The 20,663-nt window shown below is 40.4% G+C and overlaps 1 protein-coding gene across 4 annotated transcripts in view; it reads left to right on the top strand.

Moving 5' to 3' along the window:
• The window catches only part of MTA1 (metastasis associated 1), a 75,957-nt gene that overhangs the window by 38,582 nt on the left and 16,712 nt on the right, over positions 1–20,663 (top strand). For 3 of the 4 annotated variants that reach the window (XM_050306622.1, XM_050306621.1, XM_050306623.1), the window contains exons 11-17: positions 4,683–4,741; positions 11,259–11,374; positions 12,246–12,397; positions 14,037–14,226; positions 14,609–14,698; positions 16,622–16,774; positions 17,527–17,562. In XM_050306622.1, coding sequence (XP_050162579.1) covers positions 4,683–4,741; positions 11,259–11,374; positions 12,246–12,397; positions 14,037–14,226; positions 14,609–14,698; positions 16,622–16,774; positions 17,527–17,562 — 796 coding nt within the window. Of the gene's footprint in view, positions 1–4,682; positions 4,742–11,258; positions 11,375–12,245; positions 12,398–14,036; positions 14,227–14,608; positions 14,699–16,621; positions 16,775–17,526; positions 17,563–20,663 lie in introns of those variants that run through there. The other variant, XM_050306624.1, reaches the window with a different exon arrangement.

Genomic DNA, 20,663 nt, shown 5'->3' with positions numbered 1-20,663 from the left:
TTTCTCACCAACCAATTGCCTGCTTGGATGAAAAAGCAACAATTAGTTGGGAGCTGTTTACACCCTTCTGTGTTTCCCTTGACGGTTTCTTGGCACGAGAAAGCACTGCTATATAATCCTGAAGTAGAATCTATCTGTTTCTTGCAAATGAGGAAGGGACATCTTGAGTTGCCTTCAACAGAAGGCCCTTTCTGAGAACTGAACAATAAAGTGTGCTCATGCTTGGTGCACCTCAGATGGAAAGGCTTAATGCTGCACTTCCTTGCCTTGTGAGTAGGACACTGTGATTGAGATACATGCAAGTTGACTTCGTTTGGAGCATGCACTTGGATCTCTTACCCAATAATTTTATTTTACTTTAGCTATACCCCATGCTTTTGAAGATTACCAGCATAATTAGGAGTTCAGTCGTTTCAAGGGAAGGACTGACCCTCCAAGAACAGAACTGCTAAAAGGAGTAATTCTACTGCAATGTCAACACAAAATTTGTGGTTTAATGTAGGCTCCTGAACGCCCATCCAAAGTGATCCCAAGAGCTGTCCTGTCAAAGACACCCTTTCAGAGTTGTTCTGAAGAAGATGGGAGTGATGCATTCCAGATTCAGTATCCCGGCTCTCCTTTGAATGCATTCTTTTCTTGGGACAGATTTCCTGTGTCAATTCACCAGATCATGTATTTCTGACTCTGAAGGATTTGAAATGGCATTGACCAACTTCTCTGCTGTTTGTTGGCTTCCCTCAGTGATTTGAAAGCTCTAAGAGCTGATGTGATGTCTGGCTACATTTTCATTCAAGGTAGAGGTTGAGTTCTTGCCTAGTTCTGAATTTCAGGGTGATTTTTTTTTTTTTTTAATATTTGTAAATGCTTCTATTATTTTGCATATTGTGAGGGGAAGTCCTAAAAACTTTAAAATGTTAAACTTTTCATAAGTTGAGAAGAACTCTAACGTGCAGTTGGTACATTTCAATCAGTCATATGCTTTCTGAGAGTCATATGCTTTACTTCTTGCATTTTATTTGAGTGTGAGGAGCAGGTGACTTGAAGAGGAAGGTCAAATACTATGAATTTCCATTGTTCTATTTCTTATTTTGAAGTGCCATTAGAAAAGTGTAGGAGGAATAGACAGAAAATCGGTTTAAGGTATCTATAGTGTTGGGAAGATACTGGAGAAAGTGGAAGTGTCCTTACATTTGACTCAGTGAGGTAGGGAGCTCTGGGACAGTCTTGATGCAGATAGGAAACATCTTTATTAAGGAAATCAAACCTGCTTTGTACCTAGCTGAGGGCTGTGAGTGACATATTAATGTACCAGCCTTCATAAAGTCCTGTGTGTAGCAATGTAGAAATAACATCAATGAAATGTTTTTCCACGTACGTAGGATGTTTTATCCCCAAACACCTCCTGTTAAAACTGCAGCATTGTGGAACTCTGTCACTTGCTTGCCAAAACTGCCAGAAACTGTAGGTACCACCCCTCAGTTCTGAGATGTGTTGTTGGAGCACAAGCAGCTGGAAACATTTCTCCCTTTTCTATCCCATCTCCCCTTATATATTTAACATTTTTATGTTCAGAGGTTTGAAAAAGAATAAACAGTGTGAAAGTTTTCCTCTAAATCCAGAAGATGCAATTTATCTTCCCTATCATAAAATAATAAAGGCTTGATGTTTGAGGCATCCCTGTGCTGTCTACCAACCTAACTCTTGCAGTGTGAATGTTGAAGTATCCCCAACGTTCCTGGTTTTCTTTTGCTATTTCCTCTTTATAAATGGTTCACTCTTTAGAAAGTGACCACAAACATTTGCTCTCATACATCATGTGTTATAAAACTCTTTCAAGCCCGAGAGATAGAATGAAAGATATGAAATCTAGGGAGAGGATATATAAAGGACAGATGTTTGCACCAACTTGAGTGTACAGTACTTTAGTCCCTTGGCTTAGTACTTTAATCCCTTGGTCCTCAGGGGATAGACAAGTTGGTAATATCTTCCTTTTATAGATGGGGAAAATATGATGAGGTAAATAAGTATATCCTCTTAAGATGTGTGTATATAAATAACTGAAAGAGAAAAGATTTATTTTAGGCCAAACTACTAGAAAAAGTTACAAATGTTTAGGTTTTTTCCTGTGGGTGAGGACATTCGTAACTACATCAGACAGCATTAAGAATTTATAGTGTAAATATGCTTCAGGCACAGATCAATTAATAACTGGCAAAGGACCTAGCAAAGCACTCTCTCAGGGAAGGGATTATTCTGAAATTGTGCATGACTGCATCTCAGGCCCCTGTCTTTTGTATCTTCTGGAATTGGCCACTGTCAGGAAATAGGAAACTCATCATATCTGGTCTATCGATTGCCCACAGCTGCAGGTACTTAGTGCAAAACCTCTTCTTATCCAGGACACTGTGGTACCTTCTGGAAACCTTCAATTTTCCTTGTATGCTGTTTGTAGTAAGGGTGTATGCTGCTTGTTGTACACCGTGCTGATCCCCAGGTAGCTGTAGGAGAGGAGGGTATTGCAAGGTCCAGTGATCTATGGCAGTTGTTGGCTCAGGGCTCACACCAGGGTCATCAGTTACAAAGGAAATCTGTGGTATGAGGTTAACATTCGTCACCTGTTTACTAAAAAGTTTACTAAATTAACCATGAACCCAATGCAAATGACTTTACATTGTGGACAGTAGAATATTTCAGCTGCTGCTGACGTGTGCTTGGATGAAGCTCTTGCATTTGTATATTTCCAAAACTGTCTTAACATAATGATGCTACGTAATTCCCTTGGGAGATGTTGTCAAGAAAACTGCAGCTTTTTCCTTCCACAACCCAGAAATTTAAAAAACCAGCAGTTCTCTGCCAGTGTAAGTTTTCTGAATTTCTTGCTTAGGTCTCGAGGAGATTGGTTTCCTACAGTGTTCATCATGCAGTATCTTAAGCTGTTAATCAATATCTGATGTTGGATATCCATGTATTTCCTGGGGAGATTATGAGCTCTATGGCTGTTCATCTGCTGATGTAACTGTCCGCAGCAGTCTGTGCCTGGAGCACGAAGTCCTCCTTTTTGTTGAGGCTGTGGGTGGAACAATCTCCAGTCCCTGAGCAGAAAGGCACCTGAGCATGCATTTGTTAAAGGATGGGTTTTTTTTGTGTGTAGTGTCTCTCTGGAAGGTAGAGGAGGATTTCTGAAGCTGTTTAGAGAACCATTATCAATGGCACTTTTTGAGGCCTCTCATTCGGTGCTTTTGTTTCTTACATAAAAACGCTCAGGTAGGGTGGCTTGAAAACATTCAATTTGAATTTGTAGTTTGTATTCAAAGGAAAAGCTCTTTAGTTCCATCACTGATTGCCAGAAAAATGTTTGTTATTGGTTCCTCCAAGTCTATAGGATTGATAAAGTCTTCATTAAGGTTTCCTTGAGGCCAGTTTTCAGGCAGCTTTTCCTGTCCTACGTGAGGTTTAACAGAAGCAGTCTTGGAAACTCGCCTACACTAGCAGAAGGGAGTCAGTCAGAGAGAGTGAAGCTCTCTGAAGGTGTACACATAGTCCCAGGAAAACTTTCAAAAGTTCTGTTTTCTCAGTCCTTGCTCTGTTGTCTGACAATTCTTTGATTTTTAAGACAGGTTGACTATTATTTGCAGGAAGAAGGGAATTCTTTAGGAGCCTAGAGAGCTTGGGTGAGGAGCTGTCGGACTGTCAGATGGAAAAACTGTTCAAAACTGTCCTGGTCAAGGCTTTATGCTTACAGGAAACATTTACTTCATCATTTTTATGTGTCCAAGATGTCCCTGTAAAAAGGATTTTTATGTTTGTCCATTTCCTCAGTGACACACTCTTCAATTCTATTACATTTCTGGTGCTTCCTGCTTCTATGAAGATACTGACTTCAACTTTACAAGTATTTTCCTAGACTGTGCCTTGAGGCTGCTGCATAGCAAATGCTAAGCTAACCTGTTTGTCTGGAATATCACAATGCTTCTTGTTTGCCAGGAAAACATTGCTGTGGCTTTATGCAGACCACTGTTAACGGCCTTGAACAGAGGGTTGGACTAGAGACCTTCACAGGCTCACCCTAAATTTATTTTGTAGATGTAATAAAGAGAAAACTTAAACCTTAGAGTATCTTTCTTACTTTTTAAATGGTGAAGGTTTGAGTTATGAAAGGAGCTCATGGCCTTCTTAATGTTTAAATAAAATCTTCTGTGTCACCTATGCCTCAAAAGTTCAAGGATATCAACACAGAAGTCTTCCTTGAAACTCTTTGAATTGCTGCAGCTGGTTCAGGAACTATCGTGGAGAGGGTGCATTGCTATGCCTGTTACTGTCCAATTGCTGAACGTTATCGTGGAGAACCAACTCTGACTGATGTGTCAGATCTTCCTCTGCAGGGGAAATAAAAAAATTTAAAAAGCATTGTGGGGGGAACAGTGCAAGAATTTGTATTGAAGTGAATGGGAATGAAAAGTTTATCCTTATTAACAGTAGCTTGGCATCTCTGAATTTTTTGATGAGCTGTGTGCATAGTCATTTGATGCCCACAATTGTCTTGGGTGGATATTTTCTTGTTGGAAAAAGGATTAGTGGTAGCTGCTCAGTAAACATCATAAGAACTGCTGAAGTTTTGTAAGTGTATTACTTGACTTGGTTATTCTAACTGTTTTCTTTTTTCTATTCTTTCTATGTTAAAGAAACGATTGAAAGCAGCAGAAGCAGAAAGCAAACTAAAACAAGTGTATATACCCAACTAGTAAGTATCCTTTTGTATTGTTTTGTTTCCCATCTCATTGTAGAGGGACTGGTGTAGCAGTTTCCATGGCCTGCCAGTATTATGTGGTTGCTTTATATGCATGAGAGACATAGTTGAACAAACACATCAGAGAACTATTAAATTAGGATACCAGTATAACCAGCCTTCAGCTGATGCTTGAATTCCTTTTTATTTTTGCTGAGTTAATGCTGACCACTCTGATACTGATAAACTAGGTGCCCTGTGGAAGAAAACTCGATAGCCTTGGTATTTCAGAGCAGGCTGGAACAAAGCAGCTCCTCCCTCTGTGCTTGCACTGCTGCTTGTGAGTGTTGAAGCTGGTTCCACATGGACTAGGAGTTGGGGACTTGCTGGCAGGTTCACGATTGTGAACAAAAGGGTAGCTAATTAACTGCTCAGTAATATCTGTTTTTCTTAATTCTTGTCAGGAGTGGATCACCAATGTGTGGTTGTTCTCTAATGTAATTTTTTTATATACAAATTTCTCTCTCTCTGTAAAAAGTAATATATTAAAATATATACTATACAGAGTATATATTGTATATAATGACATATTATTCTTAATATATAATATGTATGTGCATTTTAAAACAAAAATCTTAGTAAAATGTTTTCTATTGCATTTCCTCTGCATAGCAAATCAACAGTTGCTACAATGCAGAACTTCTAGTCTACCCTGCCCTTTTGCTTTTCAACTTTTGCTCCCAGCCATGTTCCCCTGTGTATTATCCCCAATAACTCCTTTCCTCTTTTATGCTGTCTCCTTTTAAATATTTATGAACTTCTACCATCTGTTCTGCTACTTTAGACAAAACCAATTTTTATATATTTAACTTGTAAGACAGTCCCTTATTTCTTCTGAAAATAGAGGATTTCTTTTCTCCTTTGAAATATGTCAATCTCTCTCAGGTGAGTTTTCTAAAAATCAGGTATAATATTCAGAGGGAAGCCAAATAGATTTCTTGTCATGCAGTTTTTCAACAGTATTGCTTTCTGTGGATGCTGTTACTCTGCAGGGGGACACTGGACATCAAATTAAACATGAATTCACAATGTGATAAGCTCGTAAAGCAAAAGGCAATGTAATTTAGACTGCAGATGCAAAAGGATATTGCAGACAAGAGAGCCTGGTAGTCCTGCTGCTGCTCTTGGATTACAATGTGTGTAGGTAGGGCTTTGTGTTTGAAAGGTTGTGGTGCTCATTCAATAATGGCTGTCTGGAGTGGTATCTTATCCCTCAGCACTGTACCTCAGCAAGGTAATTGTTGCTCCTATCTAGAGAATACAATAAAATCAGCAACTTACCTCCCTGCTTCAGGAAAAGATTTCTGCCTCTACCCACGTCTCTGGCTCTTTTTGTCTCTGGCTCTGATTTCCAGTCGCGGTTGATTTTGTGAGTGTTATACCTTAACTTACATATTGTTTAATGGCTAAAATGGGGATAAACTTTTCCTCCTCCTTCAATGTCCTCTCATGCGTATCAGGAAAAGCAGCAGCTGTGTATGTGATTTATTAAATGCTACTTGAACGTTTCTGCTGCTTTTTTGCTGTTAAGACCTCCAAATGTGGCAACAATTAAGTATTTCTAAGCTTTTGGGTTATTTCTACTCAAGTTTCAGTACGAGGTCTGGCACACAGGTAGTGCATCCATACCCAGAAGATGATTATATTCTTGGCTTGTAATAGCAATACACGGTGTAGGGATCTAAATATCAATGTTATTGATTTGTCCTTGTCGTGTTACTGAGCCCGTTCCTGTTTCGAGGCTTGAACCATAATGATTCACTTGTCACCTCGAAAATAAATTACTTGATGTAGGCTGTCACAAGACCTATGCAGAAGTGAATCAGCTGTTTGACTGAAACCTATTCCAACAGTAGCTGATGTAGAATTGTTGGCAGGGAGAGACCCCGAAGGATAACAGACTCAAACAGTTTTACCTTTTGTTTTTGTCTCTGGTTGTCTTCCATCGACAGGACTCTTGTTGTGATGTTAATAAGAAAATCTAGGAGAGAGGAGGAAAATAATGAGAAAAAGAATAGAAACTGTCTTCAAAGATGACATACATGTTACACAGTGAAAAATAACAGCTCTGTGTGAAGCATTAGAGTTGGTATTTTTTAACTTGAGGCTGTGCCCCAGATTTATTAATGCAGGTAACTGAAGTGTGGAGAGTCATACAGGTAATTGATGTGAGGTCATCAAGTCCTAAACCAACATCTTAGAAAAACACTTCTGTCCTAGATTGGACAAACATTTATGTGCCTCCTCCAAGAATAACCTTGGTTTTGGGACAGGCATTTGTAGTTGACGTGACTGAACCAAATGTCTGTATGTACGGCTTTGTAGTGCAGTCCTTTGGTTGAAAAGCACTAATGTGCTTTCCTGGTGAAAGGAAAAAATATAAAACCAGTTAAGTCCTGCATTTAGGAATTACTGAAAAAAAATGGTTTAGTTGTTTTCTGTAGCACTGTCTCTGACTGTGGGAGTGGCGTTAAAGCAGCAGCAGAAGCCTGAATGCACAAAGAGATTCCACCTTCTCACACACTTCATTCTGCCACCCTCCAATGTGAATGCAGGCCTTGGAGACTTTTCTTCATGCAGGTGTAGTCTCAGACTCTTTCTCCTTCTAGTGTGTACCCAAATATACTCTTCAGGCTGTTGTGGGAGTCATATTCTGGTTTAATAATCTTACAAGCATCCTATGTACCAGTTACTTGCTTCTTTTTGATGACAGTCACGTTGTCTAGCTGGTGCTTTTGGAATTAGGACATCTGAAGTCATGAAGGCTGAGACATCCAATTTTGTGTGGCTTTTCTCTCTTTTGCTTTCATCTAAGCAACATCAGAAGGGGTAAGAACAGAAAGGGAAAAATGAACTGCTCCATACCATCTTTAGTCTCCAAAATGTATTGATGTAAAACATGAATGTTAACTGTACATCTGTAAATGTAAATTAATACATGCTATTTACAGTATTTTCTCTGAGAATCTCAAAGCGCTTCGACAAGCTGCAAACGCTGCCTCTCCAAGACGTGTGAAGCAGGGAAATACTGTTCTCCCTGCTGTGCCCCTTTTGTGAAGCCAGTAGGGAAACTGGAGGAATAGGTTAGAGAAGATAATTCTTTGTTTCTTGCTTGTCCTCTGCTCGAGGAGCAAGACTTTTTTCCTTCTGTTTCATTGTGCAGCATGGAAAACTTAAACACTGTTCTTTGTTCTGAGCTGTGCTAGTTAAAATGGTGATCCTCAATGTTTTGTTGGAGAAAGCTCCTCTTCAAAAAGCATTGTTTGTAGAGGTCATTAGACCTGTTCTTAGAAGTGGGTATTTCCAGGAGCCTGGAGAGTTGAGAGAAGAGCTCACCTCTGTGTTGCCTGGATAAGGAATCCAGACACTTGCATTTACCTAGAGGTAAATGGCATAAATGTGCCTTACAAATGATCTTGAATTGTTTTTATTACTGAGGCTTAATTTCTTAATTGTTCTCTTGCATTTAGCACAGATGATTCCTGTAATAACAGGAAACATTCACTGGGTGGTATCTAGTTTATAATTATTTCTAACAACAAAAATTTTATCACTGTGCTGTGGGTCAAATGCTAGCCGGTCATCTAGTGAAGCGATCTCAGTCTCCTGTGGGGATCAGAATTATCTTCAGGTTGGGTTTTTTGGGGCAGGAGCTTCAGTCCATGTTGACAGGCTTCTAGTGCCTTCTTTCTGCATGTGCTGTATTGCCTTAATCTCTTCAGCTGAGACTGGTCTTCTGCAGAATACAGCCCAGAAATCTGCACTTTGTGGTCCCTGATCTAGCATAACTCACTGCTCCTTCTCAACTGAAACCTGTTTAAGAGTTCCATTCCTGATATAAGAACTAGAAATGGTAGTTTGCCACACCATCAGTATTCTCACTACCTCATTTGCATCTTTCACTTCAGCTTCATTAATTGCCTAATGATTCATCCAGTTACTCATCCGATTCTCCTGTTAATAGCTGTAACAGGCTTTGGCTATATCAAACAAGTTTAATTAACATATCATCAACAATTACAAGCTTTTTGCTTCTCATGATAAAAACATTATCTGACTGAATGTTATTATTATTGCCACTTTGAAACTTGACCTTTAGTCTTGGAGCAGGACACTTTCTGGTGCTTGCTGCAGGTTCATTAACTGTCGTGTTTCAAAATCCTGAAGTTTGGCACAACTACAGCATGTTAGTCCTGCTGAACAGCATGGTTTGGTGATCAGCTTTCATCTGGGCATCCCTTCCACTTGTGTTTAAATACAAGCTTGATACTGGTTGTAGAGAGGACAGTGGAGTCAGGCCATCACCCTCCTTTCTGATCTCAGTTCTTTGAATGTGCTTTGTTGGGATTTACTGATGGATTTCAGACTCTTTTACTGCCTTTTTGGAGGTTTAGAAGGGAAGCAACATGCCTGATGTTAAGCCATAAAGCCTTAATTTTCTTTACTTCAGTCTTCTGCTCTGTCGAGCAGTGCCACTTATAACAGTTTCATCTGTGAGGGCTGTTTGTTTTGCAGTGTCTTGGTAATGTTTGCACATGGAGTTTGCTAGTGAATCATTGGCAAAAGTTCTTTTGCAGCAGGTTACTATAGTGACATCCCAGAGCAAAGTAGTGTGTGAATGTACCCTCTTTCAACTGCCCCTTTGTTAAACGTGCCTGCAGATCTCCTGCCATCTGTGGTGTCAGAACTTCGTGCCATTCTGATAAGCACTCTGAAACACTTTAATCTTTGTAAGGGCTGGGTGAATTAATAAGCACAGGGAGATGAAAACCTTATCAAGCTTGTTAATTAATCTGAATGCCTTTTTCTGTGCTGCTCAGTGTACTGAAGGAACAGCTACTTACAGTGTTCCTGTGCCACTTGGCCTCCTGAGCTTTCTCTGCTGCAGAAGGGCCCTGAGCAGCTTTACAGTGGGAACACCATCAGAAGTTTTTCCTCAACTGGACAAACACTCTCTTGCCTCCTTAGGCAACATGTGTGTGGTTCCTGTAGTTCATTCTCAGCAGAACGTATTTTGTCTCTATAGAAATGGAGCTTTCCTGAGCTGTGTATCCCAGGACCTGATTGGACATTTTTTGATAAGAAGAGTGACCTTCTGGCTTCCAGGGCAGTGTCAGCTTTCCACTGGCATTTGGGTTTGTTCTGGAGCTGCAAGGGACAGTTGTCTTCAGAATGCTACCACTTGGAACTCCTTTGCTTTCAGGGGTCATTGCTGAGAACATGAAACCTAATACTGATACCCCATTAGAAAGAAATTAATTTGGCTGTAATCCCACAATGCTGTTTTTGCAGCAGTAGCCAGGCTGAAGCGTAATAAGTATTCTGGGTCACTGAAATCACAATGTGTAAGAAAATGGGTTTTCAGAAAGCCATTTTAAGATATTTCTGCTTGAATAAACAGATTCCAAATCACAGAATTTATTAGTTGGAAATAAAAGGAATATACCCACTCCCTTCAGTTTTCAGGTAAAAGAATATGAGGGAAATGTAATCAGCACTGCAGTTTGGGGTTGTGTTCACAGTTGGCTCCAAAGCCTGCCTGCTCTTTGTTGCTTCTATAATGTGAACTCCTAACAGCACCCAGGAGTCCCTGCGTGTTTGATAAGTCCTTGTGTATTCTTGTCTGAAATGTCATGTATGACTTCTTCCATCTTCCTCCATTCCCCAGAAGTCCTATACATGTAGTATTGTTACTCTGTCCCTCTTGTTCCCACCCATGCCAAGGATTTTTTTGAATGCCTCATTTTCCCCCTCAGATACCTCTTCCTCTGCAGAGATTCTGTACTATTCCATATTGCTCTCTGTGCCAAGGTTTTGTTTGCCCTTCCATTCTCAGCTCCTGCTAGTAGGGTTTTTTACCCCTCTCTTTTCCTGAAATCAGCATTTTAAAGAGGGTATAGGGATGAGATGAGGTGATTTGGATGTTGTTATAATGTGTTGGATGTACTTACAGGAATTGTGGCTCCATGATGCAAACCTTTACAGTAAGACAAAAGAGAAATATTTGTGACTGCAATTTAGAGTTATATTCCCCTGAATAAAGCAGAGGTTGCCCTTTCTCTGCCTACTTCTCCTGCTCCAACCCCTAGCCTTCTTTTTGGGGATTTAAGTAAAATATCCCTCATGTTAAGAACCTGTAGGTAAGATCTTTTTTTCACCTAGATTTGAATGTCTGGGATAGTTAATAAGATACCTACCTGTCCTCGCTGATTTACTGTTTTTTAAAAGGTTTTGAACTCTTGTAAATGGCATCCAATTATCATTATTTTCATTACTGATGTTATTTAAATATTATTGGAGACAGTGTGTTCATGGAAGCCAGGTCGCTGGTAAGTACAGCTGGTTCTGGAAACCACACACTGAATGAAATTTAAATCTTCAAACATTTTGGGCTGTGCTTTCGAAAGCTAAGTGAGAAATCACATGCCTCAATTAATGCTTGTCCTTCTTTCTTTTTGCTTTGTGTTTTAAGTAACAAGCCAAACCCCAACCAGATCAATGTAAATAATGTCAAACCAGGAGTGGTGAATGGTACTGGAGTCCAGACACAGAACACAGGAGCAGGACGGGCCTGTGAGAGCTGTTACAGTAAGTGCAGTGCCAGCATGGCAGCTGTGTGTGCAGAGTGAGTGCTGGGTTGTGAACCTTAAAGTAACAGCTGTGTTGTGGTGGGGGTGGCAGACAAGGCTTTGCAAGGGTGCAGGGGCAGAATTGGATGTAGCAGCCTTTAAGCAAATCTGCTTTTGTTGGGTTTTTCAGGGTGCTGTTTTTGTTTGGTTGGTTGGGTTTTTTTCCTTACTGGTGTTATGTTTGTAAATAGAATTATAAAGTATGGAAGGGATGAGTTAGTAAATATTCTACATAGTTGTGGGTAACTATTGAGTGAATATATAATTACCAAGGTGTGAATTTGACAATTTTTTCATAATTTCATTGTAGATTTCAAAATATGTGATACTCCTATATTTGATCTGCTGCCTGATATTAATATACAGAGTTCTAATGATTGTACTTCTTTATGGGGAGCTGGAATGTAGGACTGTATGAGAAGTCAAGTCACAGATTCTGAACTTTCTTTAGCTGTAAAATTAATGTATGGGGAGTTCCTGAAGACAATCCTCTCTCTCTGCCATGCTCTGCAGATGATGTTGTCTACCAGTCCTCCAAAATGAGAGCTTTCAGTTCCATTGGCAGGAAGTTTTCCCATCCTAATAGTTGGGTTTTTTCTGTTTGTGTTTTAAAAGGGGTTTAGATTAAGTAATGTAATTAATTCTGTTGAAATCACAAGTATATTTAACAGTGGTGATGACAGTGAAGCCATGATCAGTTTTTTAAGATCTGTTTGAGCTTTGCTCTGTCTGTGTGTGGGTTTTCTTTTGTGATGGTTCTAAAGAGAATAAGCTCTGAAAAGTGATCCTGTGTTAAGGATATATATAATTTCCACCTTTGTTATCTCTAGCCACCCAGTCTTACCAGTGGTATTCTTGGGGTCCCCCTAACATGCAGTGTCGCCTCTGTGCATCCTGTTGGACCTACTGGAAGAAATACGGTGGCTTGAAAATGCCAACACGGTTAGATGGGGAGAGACCAGGACCAAACCGCAATAATTTGGTAGGTACCCACAAAGCAGGCTGGTACTCTCAGCTGGCAGGCTGGGTGTCATGGTATCTAACTAGCTCTTCACTCTTTTTAATATTTAACAGCCCAAAGAAATGCCTTCAGCCTCCATTGTTGTCCTTGGGTTTGGTGTTTCATGTCTTGCAGAAGTTGGCACATTAACTTCAGCTAGAAGTAATTTGTTGCCAAGTACTACCCTGAGAAAAAAAACAAAACACAACATCATTTGTTTAGCAAACCAGCCATCAGATGCATGGGATGACTTAATGGAGATGGGGAAAACTGAAATGCCAGCCAGTGTTTCTGGTATTTGGTTTCCATGATTTTTGCTGTAGGGGGAAGAGGACTTTTTTTTTTTTTTTTTTTTTTTTGTAAATCACAAAAAGGAATTAATTATTTCCTGAAAGCTGTTTGCTTTCCCAAGGCACATTCAGAATTAGATACCCCAAATAGCTAGTGGCTTTTTAGAGATCCCTTATCTTGTTTTTCTATTTCATCCTCATTTTATTTTAATAATCCTCCTTTTTGTGTAGGTTTGACTAAGCATTGTATGAGCTGCTTCTGTTTCATTTTCCCTCTTTTATTTGAAAACCAAAATTCTTACATTTTTCTTTGAATTTGTGGAAGTTCAATCTGGAAGCATCAGACATTGAGCTGGTTGGAAACAGTAGCTGCATCTCATGGACAGGAGGATAGTGCACACTGACCTTTGGATTTGGGTTAATTTCTTTCCTTTTTCCCTTTCTTTTCTATCATTCCCTTTCCGTTTCTTTTGTTTAACCTCTATCCTTTCCAGGCTTCACCTAATCTCTGAGATAACTGCCAGATTTTATCAGCCTTATGCTTCTTGTTTGTTAATTAAAAAATATGTAAATAGTCAGAGAGGGGAAAGCCTTGTTCTCCCCAAACTGAAATTTCTTCCTGTTTTCCCTCTGTGGGCTGGGTTTGAGATAACAAGGTACTACTTGCATTATTTTTTTGGTTGACTTAGTTGCTTTTCATGAAGAAGATACTGTTTAGGCTGTCTGTAGTTGCTAAGTATCTTCCAGTAGTATTCTTTATTACATGTAGCCAATATTTGACATCTGTGAGTGCATTCATTGAGTTCAGAGTAAGAATTAAAAGGAATTCTTGTAATTTCGAGCCAAAACCTTTCCTGCATGCAGTGTGTTTGCTTTGGGAAGCGAGTTTGTGGTGTGTATTTTCATCATGCAGCTCTTCTGATTTTCTTCTCCTTACAAAAGCTTTGTTATAAGGAGCTTGCATTGTGCATCCAGAGCAACCTTAAGCACCCAAAGTTGCAGAGTCTTTCTGTTGTCTCTATAAACTCTACATCATGTGATAGCACCAGGTAATTTCTTTGTATCCCTGCCTTAAAATTTGGGACAGAAATAAATACTTCCCTGTGAAGTGAAAAAGTTTACCTTCATTTTATCCTTTGAGATATTTTCGATAAGATTTGGGAAATGGGGAATAGCTGGGTTGACAGTATTTTCATCTGTCATACCATTTCTCTCTTCATGTCTGAGAATCAGTAGTTGAAAGTGATTTTCTGTCTATTCTTTCTTTTCTTTAAAACCATGCTTTCTTACTATTTTTTCAGAAACAGTTTTTTATTTTGCTTTCTCTTTAGAGTCCTCACGGTGTGCCAGTACGAAACAGTGGGAGTCCCAAGTTTGCTATGAAGACACGACAAGCTTTCTATCTCCATACAACAAAACTGACAAGAATTGCCAGACGTTTATGTCGAGATATCTTGCGCCCTTGGCATGCTGCAAGACATCCCTACCTGCCTATTAACAGTGCAGCAATCAAAGCAGAATGTGAGTGGTGCTGCAGCTGGGACCTCCTTGCAAAAGAGCTCTTGGAGGCTCCTTTCCTGTAAAGTTTGAGTTGCAGTGTGTTGAGATGCTCTCTTGCATGTAGCTAGTGGTTTCACAAAATCTAGCTATGCTTGCAGAGCCTCCTAACTGACTGTAGGCCAGGCAAAGAACTTTGAAAATTCATTAGTTGTCTGTTGTAATTTATTCATGTTTGCTGTTACATCGAGTCGTTCTGCATTTGTGTCATGTTGCCAAGACATGCTTGCCACCTGTAAAATTTCTTTTAATGGGAAAGCTTTTTCAGGACAGTGGAGTTATTCATTTAGTTTTGCTCTGGTATCTAAATGTCTTTACCCTCTAATTATTTTTCTGTGTTTTACAGGCACAGCACGTTTACCTGAGGCATCAGAAAACCCATTGCTATTAAAGCAAGTGGTTCGAAAGCCTTTAGAAGCAGTACTCCGGTATTTAGGTATTAAAAAAAGCAAACACCACCAAATGCAAAAGCCCCCAACCATAGAAAACACCCTCCTGGCAATTCTGCTGACCATCTGGTTCTTCCGTGTGGTTCTAAATTTAGATGCTCATTCTGGACTTAAAAAAAAAAAAAGCCCAACAAAAAAATCCCACAAACCAAGCAAAACCAAACATGAAAACCTTCCCAATAACTTGTCCTTTTTCCTTTTTCTACTTAATCTGACAGACCTCGTGGCTCCACAGTCCCCTCTGGGCTCATCGAGCTGTATCAGAAACTTTTTTAAGTGAAGGGAGGGCTGTGTTTGCTGTGGCTTCTGTTGTATGTGGGTACAAGTTACCAGCTGCTAACGGAGGCACAAATGTAATATTTTGGGAACATTTGGTTGTCCACTTTTCCAATTTTTGGGCTGTCTTTAGCAGTTCATACAGTTGGGTCCTCCAAGAAGGCTCTTGTATTTAGAACAGCACTGTGTCCCACAGCTTGTGACTCAGTTGCTGGCTGTTTTGTTCTGAAACTAGACAAGGGGACTATACTTCCATTCTTTACTTTCCCCTTGGTTTTTTTTGAATTATCATTATTATTATTATTTTCAATTACAGTTTTGTAGAGGACTTGGGCCTCATCAGCTGATCTGTGGGAGAGTACTGGATATCTTCATCCAGGACTTGGGTGTAAGGTGTAGGTGCTGGAAGCATCTAGAGTGATGCTACGTGACATGGCAGTGCTGACTGCAGATGAATGCAGTCGTGTTCCCTGGTGTTGCTGGTTGCTGTTGATACCCTGCAGACGTATCCCGGGTTGTTCCAGCAGCCAAATGCGAGTCCAACCGCAGAAAGCCGGCTTGGACGGGGGCTCTTTGAAGGCTTCCAGCCTAGCAGGGAAATTGATTGCCTTCTTATTTAGATAAGCAACACTGGAGTTGATTTTAGGTTTCTTTGAACATTTTTGTTTATGCAATATTGTAAGGCTGAGGGTGTATTAAATATTTACTGCTCCTCTGTTGAGTGTTGTACTTCTACTGTAAACTAATGGGATACACAGACTGAGGACCCTCTGGATACTTGCAGTGCAGCAAAAGAAAGCCAATAAAGGGAGAAGTTTGCTGTTGGATAAAATCCTTCTTTTAACAGTTCTACAGAATGTAACGGTAGATCTTGAGTTTTCATTGCACTGTGTCAAGGTCTCCATCGGATTATTGAGGGAATGATAGAAATGGAAAGAGGCTGATGCACTGGTAGGAATGGAGGGAGGCTGGTGGACTGGCAAGAACGTGTTTTTTGGAGATGCTGTGCTTAGTGGACCTGAAGTTATATGTTACTCTGCTGTTGGGCCTGTGAGAGGAAAAACTGAGTTGAAGATCCAATTTACTGTTGTTTGTAACTTTCTCAAAATCTTTTCAGTTGAAGAGTGTGTGCTTCATCTCTGCCTTGGCCCAAAGCTTAAATTCAGACTCCATGTGTTCTTTATAGTGGGCCTTCAAATCCTCACTTGTTTGGCTAGTTAGGAAATTTTATTTTTTATAAACCTGGTATAAAACTGTTGTAAATTCCCCTGAGTTAAGGAGTGTTTCATGGCTGTCCAAAGTTGGCTTTTAATATACAGCACCCCCAAAATCACTCCAAATTGTCAGAGAACGGTATTACAGAAATAGATACAGAGTGCTTTTGTTATCAGATCTTATTTTAGGATGACACATCAATGACATTGATTTTAACATCTTCAGTAGCGGTGAATTATTCCTAAATGTATGGATATGCTTTATATCAGTAGCAAGCTCAAGTCAAAATTACTGACTCAGATCATTTGTATATAAGGGGAGGTATACCTGGTCACCTTGGAAGTTTGCAGGGTGTTTTCAGATTTATAATTCCAGTATCTTTGCTAATAAAAAAATATCACTTTGCTCTTTTTCAACAGAGTCTCATCCATGTCCTCCGAAACCAGATCCTGCAAAGAGCTTGTCCAGTTCTCTCAACAGTTTGACTCCTGCTAAGTTTACGCCTGTCATTAACAATGGGTCCCCAACTATCCTGGGAAAAAGAAGTTACGAACAACACAATGGAATGGATGGTAAATATTTTTCCACAAAATGTATATTGTCTCTATAGGCTTTTTCTTCTGTCCTTTCGGTATACAAGGAGATTATATAAACCCATAGTCCTTTATGTAATAAAGTCCAAGTTTCTTATTCTTGAGGGAGGCTGATTTTTCCTTTTGTACAAGTCACCTGTCCCAGTTCTCTTTCTGGGTGAGACACACGATGTGGACTGCCTGGGAGGTGCATCCACATAAATTGTGTGCTAGAGGAACTCTGCCTGGCTTGGCCAATCTTGCAACCAAGATAGTGAAGGAGAAACTCGGGTTTCTAAATTGGTAGTACAAAGAATAGCTTAATAGCTTTTTCCAGTGATGTTTCCTTTTTCTTTTGAGGTTTATTACAGCTTTTTAACCTGTAGGTGGTAACTGTGCAGTTCCCAGGTGGCTTTCTAATGTGTGGGTCACCTGGCTTCCAGCAAAGCTACCAGGGGCTGCGTGGCCACAATAAAGGCAGGCTGCTGCTTAGCTGAAGGAGGCAGAGAAGCCAGATCTGGCATGGCATAAACTTACTCCTGCCTTGGAGCAAGTGACTCAACAGGGAGGGAGAGCTAGAGAGTTTTTCTTGTTTTTACCTTTAATTTTAACTTTATACGTAGCTTATCTGAAATATAATTACAAAAATTTGATATCTGATTGTGTTTTAACGTTAAGAACTTTTAAAACTGCTGCTGTTCAGGTTGCTGATGTGATGTTTTTCTCTTTTCTGTTCACTTGTGCTCTATCAGGCAACATGAAGAAGCGCCTGTTGATGCCTAGCAGGGGTAAGACCTTGAAGCTGCGCTCAGCTTATGCTAGGAGAGTGATTTTTAGTTTCATCTGCTGGCTTGTCTGTGCTTTGTGGCTAATGAGTCTGTGTGCACCTTCTGTGTTGATGTCTAAGTGTTCCTTGGGTCACCACTTCTGCCCATGGTTATGCTGCTCACCTTTCAGGCTTTTCACATGCAGGCGACAAGTCGTACAACCCTACTGAAGACACGAAATTCTGTGTTCAGAATTGATTGCTAATTCCTCAAGTTGGCAGAGCAGTCTTCTAGCAGTTCTGTGAAACTGCTGGCAGCTGTGATGGTTGGTTTGAAAATAGATGGTGTTTCACTGACTTTTAAGAAAACAAAGTTTCACGTATCTTGAACTACTTCAAATTCACTTTGGCCAAAAGAAATAGAAGACAATATTGACATCCAGTCTCAAAGTCTCTGTATTTTTCACTGAGAGTGGACAGTCTCACCGGTGAGAGACTCTCTGTATGTTCTCTGCTGGCAGTAGAAAATTGTTTTCAAAATTTCCACTGGTTAAAAATTAATCTGTTCTGAGTACCAAACAGACCTCAGCAGCTTTAGTTTGTGATAATGCAGGATACGTATACATGATGTCACTTTACCAATTTCAGTGGAACAAACCCATTTTGAATAGTTAGGCTAAACAGGTGTCATTGTGAGACACAAAAACTTAAGCTTACCTGTTCCCATGGACTGGCCAACACTGCATGCCCTGATGTTAAGCTTTGTGATTAATGGCTGAGGCAGCGGATGGTTACCAATATTTACATGCATGCATATATGAGTGCATGTGGAGAATACATCAGTGAGGACAGTGGTTGTTCTACTGTCTGGCTGTCTTTGGGAATTTACGCCTTGATACCGTGTCGCTGAGTTTTCATGTGCTTTGTAACTTGTCTTTTGGGAAGAATAACAAAACCCTGCTGCCTTGGTTGGGTTTGCTTCCTTGGAAGCTTTGTCCAGTAATGGGGGACGTAGATGAAGAGTAGCTCATTGAATTTCCACAGCTCCCAGTGACCTGCTTATGGGCATGAGGGCTGCTCCCTGCTAAACGTCCTCCTCAGCACAGGGACTGCTGAGTTGCTCAGCAGATGATGCCCTTGTGAAGCTCAGAGATGTTGTGGCCCAAAGGAAGGAAGCAGAAGAACAGATCAATCTCTCAGGAAGGCTCTCTCTGCATAGAGCACTGGACTTAATAACCTGAGACAATTCTCTGGAAATGGAGGGTTCTTATTTTAGTGTTCCAAGATATAGAACACTGCTCTTATACATATTTGATTAGATGCGTTTCAGTCATAACTGTTACTGGAGCAGTTTGCGAAAAGATTTTGGGGGAGTGCCTGTTCAGGCTCCTCAGAATACGTGTCTCTCTGAAGCAGATGTGTGTAGCTGTGCAGGAACCAGATCTCCCTGAGCTCCTGCTGCTTTACCTGCTCAATCTGTTCTCAGCCAACCACTGAAATACTTGCAGTAGTACTTGTTTCTGTAACTGCTAGGTAGCAGAGAACAGTTCAGTCCCAAAATCTGTTTACCTGCTGAGGGACTGTGTTAACTGAATATTTTTGTGAGCAGTTCAGCTTAAACTGGTTGGTTGAGATTTATTTGTGAATGTAGAATGTTTGCCATGCCGCAGTTTTGACATCTGAAATATTTCCTGACCCTGGTTTGCTGGAAACTTTGCCAAGGCAAGGAAGGAAAGGAACCACCTGCAAGGAAAAAAAGTTTAAAGAACTTGGATCGAGATCTGCTGGGCACAGGGAAACAGAATGGACTGGAAGTTTTGTGGATCTCTTTATGTCCTGTTCCCATTTTGTGTGTTAGTGCCCCTTAGCACAGGTTCCCAGTTGCCTTGCACGTGAGCTGGTAAGCCCTGCTGGCTGGTGGGCATGGCTAACACTGGTTTCCTGTGCCACGCAAGAATTGGGATCGTGGTGCTGAGAATGGAGCCATATAGGCTTACTAACCTGGCAGGGCTGTTGACAGGAAGGGAGAGGAGGAGCATGACTTGAAGCCGTTCAAAAGAAGGGGCAAATGGCACTGAGAGTAATGAGGCCTTTTGACAAGAATTTAGGAGCCAGCGAGTGAGTTACTATTAAAGGATAGAAATAAACCCATCTATCCAGAATTTTGGATTATAGCTGACCTAAAGTAGAAGGAAAGGATTAATGAGGGTAAACCTGAATTGGTAGAACCAATCAGATTCTGCATTTACGTGAATCCTGTAGATACAATGGGAAATTGTGGGGGTTTCTTTGTTGTTTTTTATGTTTCTCCTCTCCCCCTAGTGATACACAGTGACATACTGGCTTAGGTCACTATAGGAGTGTACTGCAAAGAAAAAATGGTGTTCCAACAGCTGCACAGAGGCTGAAAATACTATTTCTGCACAAATTTAGGTGCAGGAGCATGCTTTGTCCACCTATGTTGAAACAGTTTTCAAGGAGATGTTAACCTGCTGCAATGTTGTATGGCTTATCCAGTTTTTTCTCTGCTTCCTGCTGCTGTGCTGTGTTGGTGGCACCTGCAAGACACCTTACAGTCTGGACAGGTCACCATGTCAAAGTCCCTGACAGGTGACAGTGGACAGCTGTTATGGTGGGCTTTAGCTGAAGTCTCTGCTGGTGATAAAAGCCTTTTGGTGCTGGGCTATTACTTCCAAAATCAGAGGAGAAGTATGTACAGTGTCACTTATGGCTGGTTGCTGAGCTGTTGGCAATGTGATGAGTTTGTCAGGCTTCCTCATGGCCAGGTTGTAAAGCAATATATAATCAAGAGATCTATTTGCAGGAAATAAGCCAAGTAGCAGCTTGTATTTTTGCTAAGTGTATATCATTAAGATCCATATTTGTGTGTGGTAATTGCTGAATTTTAAAGAGTACTTCAGGTTTTTCCTTTGGAATTTTGTTGTTTAATTGCTTTTTTTCTCTTGCTACTGTAACTCCAGCTAAGTCATTTTAACCTTTCTTTTTCTGACTCATCTCTGCTTAACCCTTGAGACCCTAACTTTTTCAAGCTTTGATGTGATTTGTCTGGCCAGGTATCTTGAGTTTTGAGCGGTGCCTGAATTCCAAGAGCAGGAAAATATT

Source organism: Myiozetetes cayanensis, unplaced genomic scaffold (assembly GCF_022539395.1).
Source record: "Myiozetetes cayanensis isolate MyiCay16 unplaced genomic scaffold, myiCay2020 scf12, whole genome shotgun sequence".
Taxonomy (NCBI): Eukaryota; Metazoa; Chordata; class Aves; order Passeriformes; family Tyrannidae; genus Myiozetetes; species Myiozetetes cayanensis.
The sequence above is the reverse complement of the archived record's forward strand: the minus strand, read 5'-3'. Positions and strand labels throughout refer to the sequence as shown.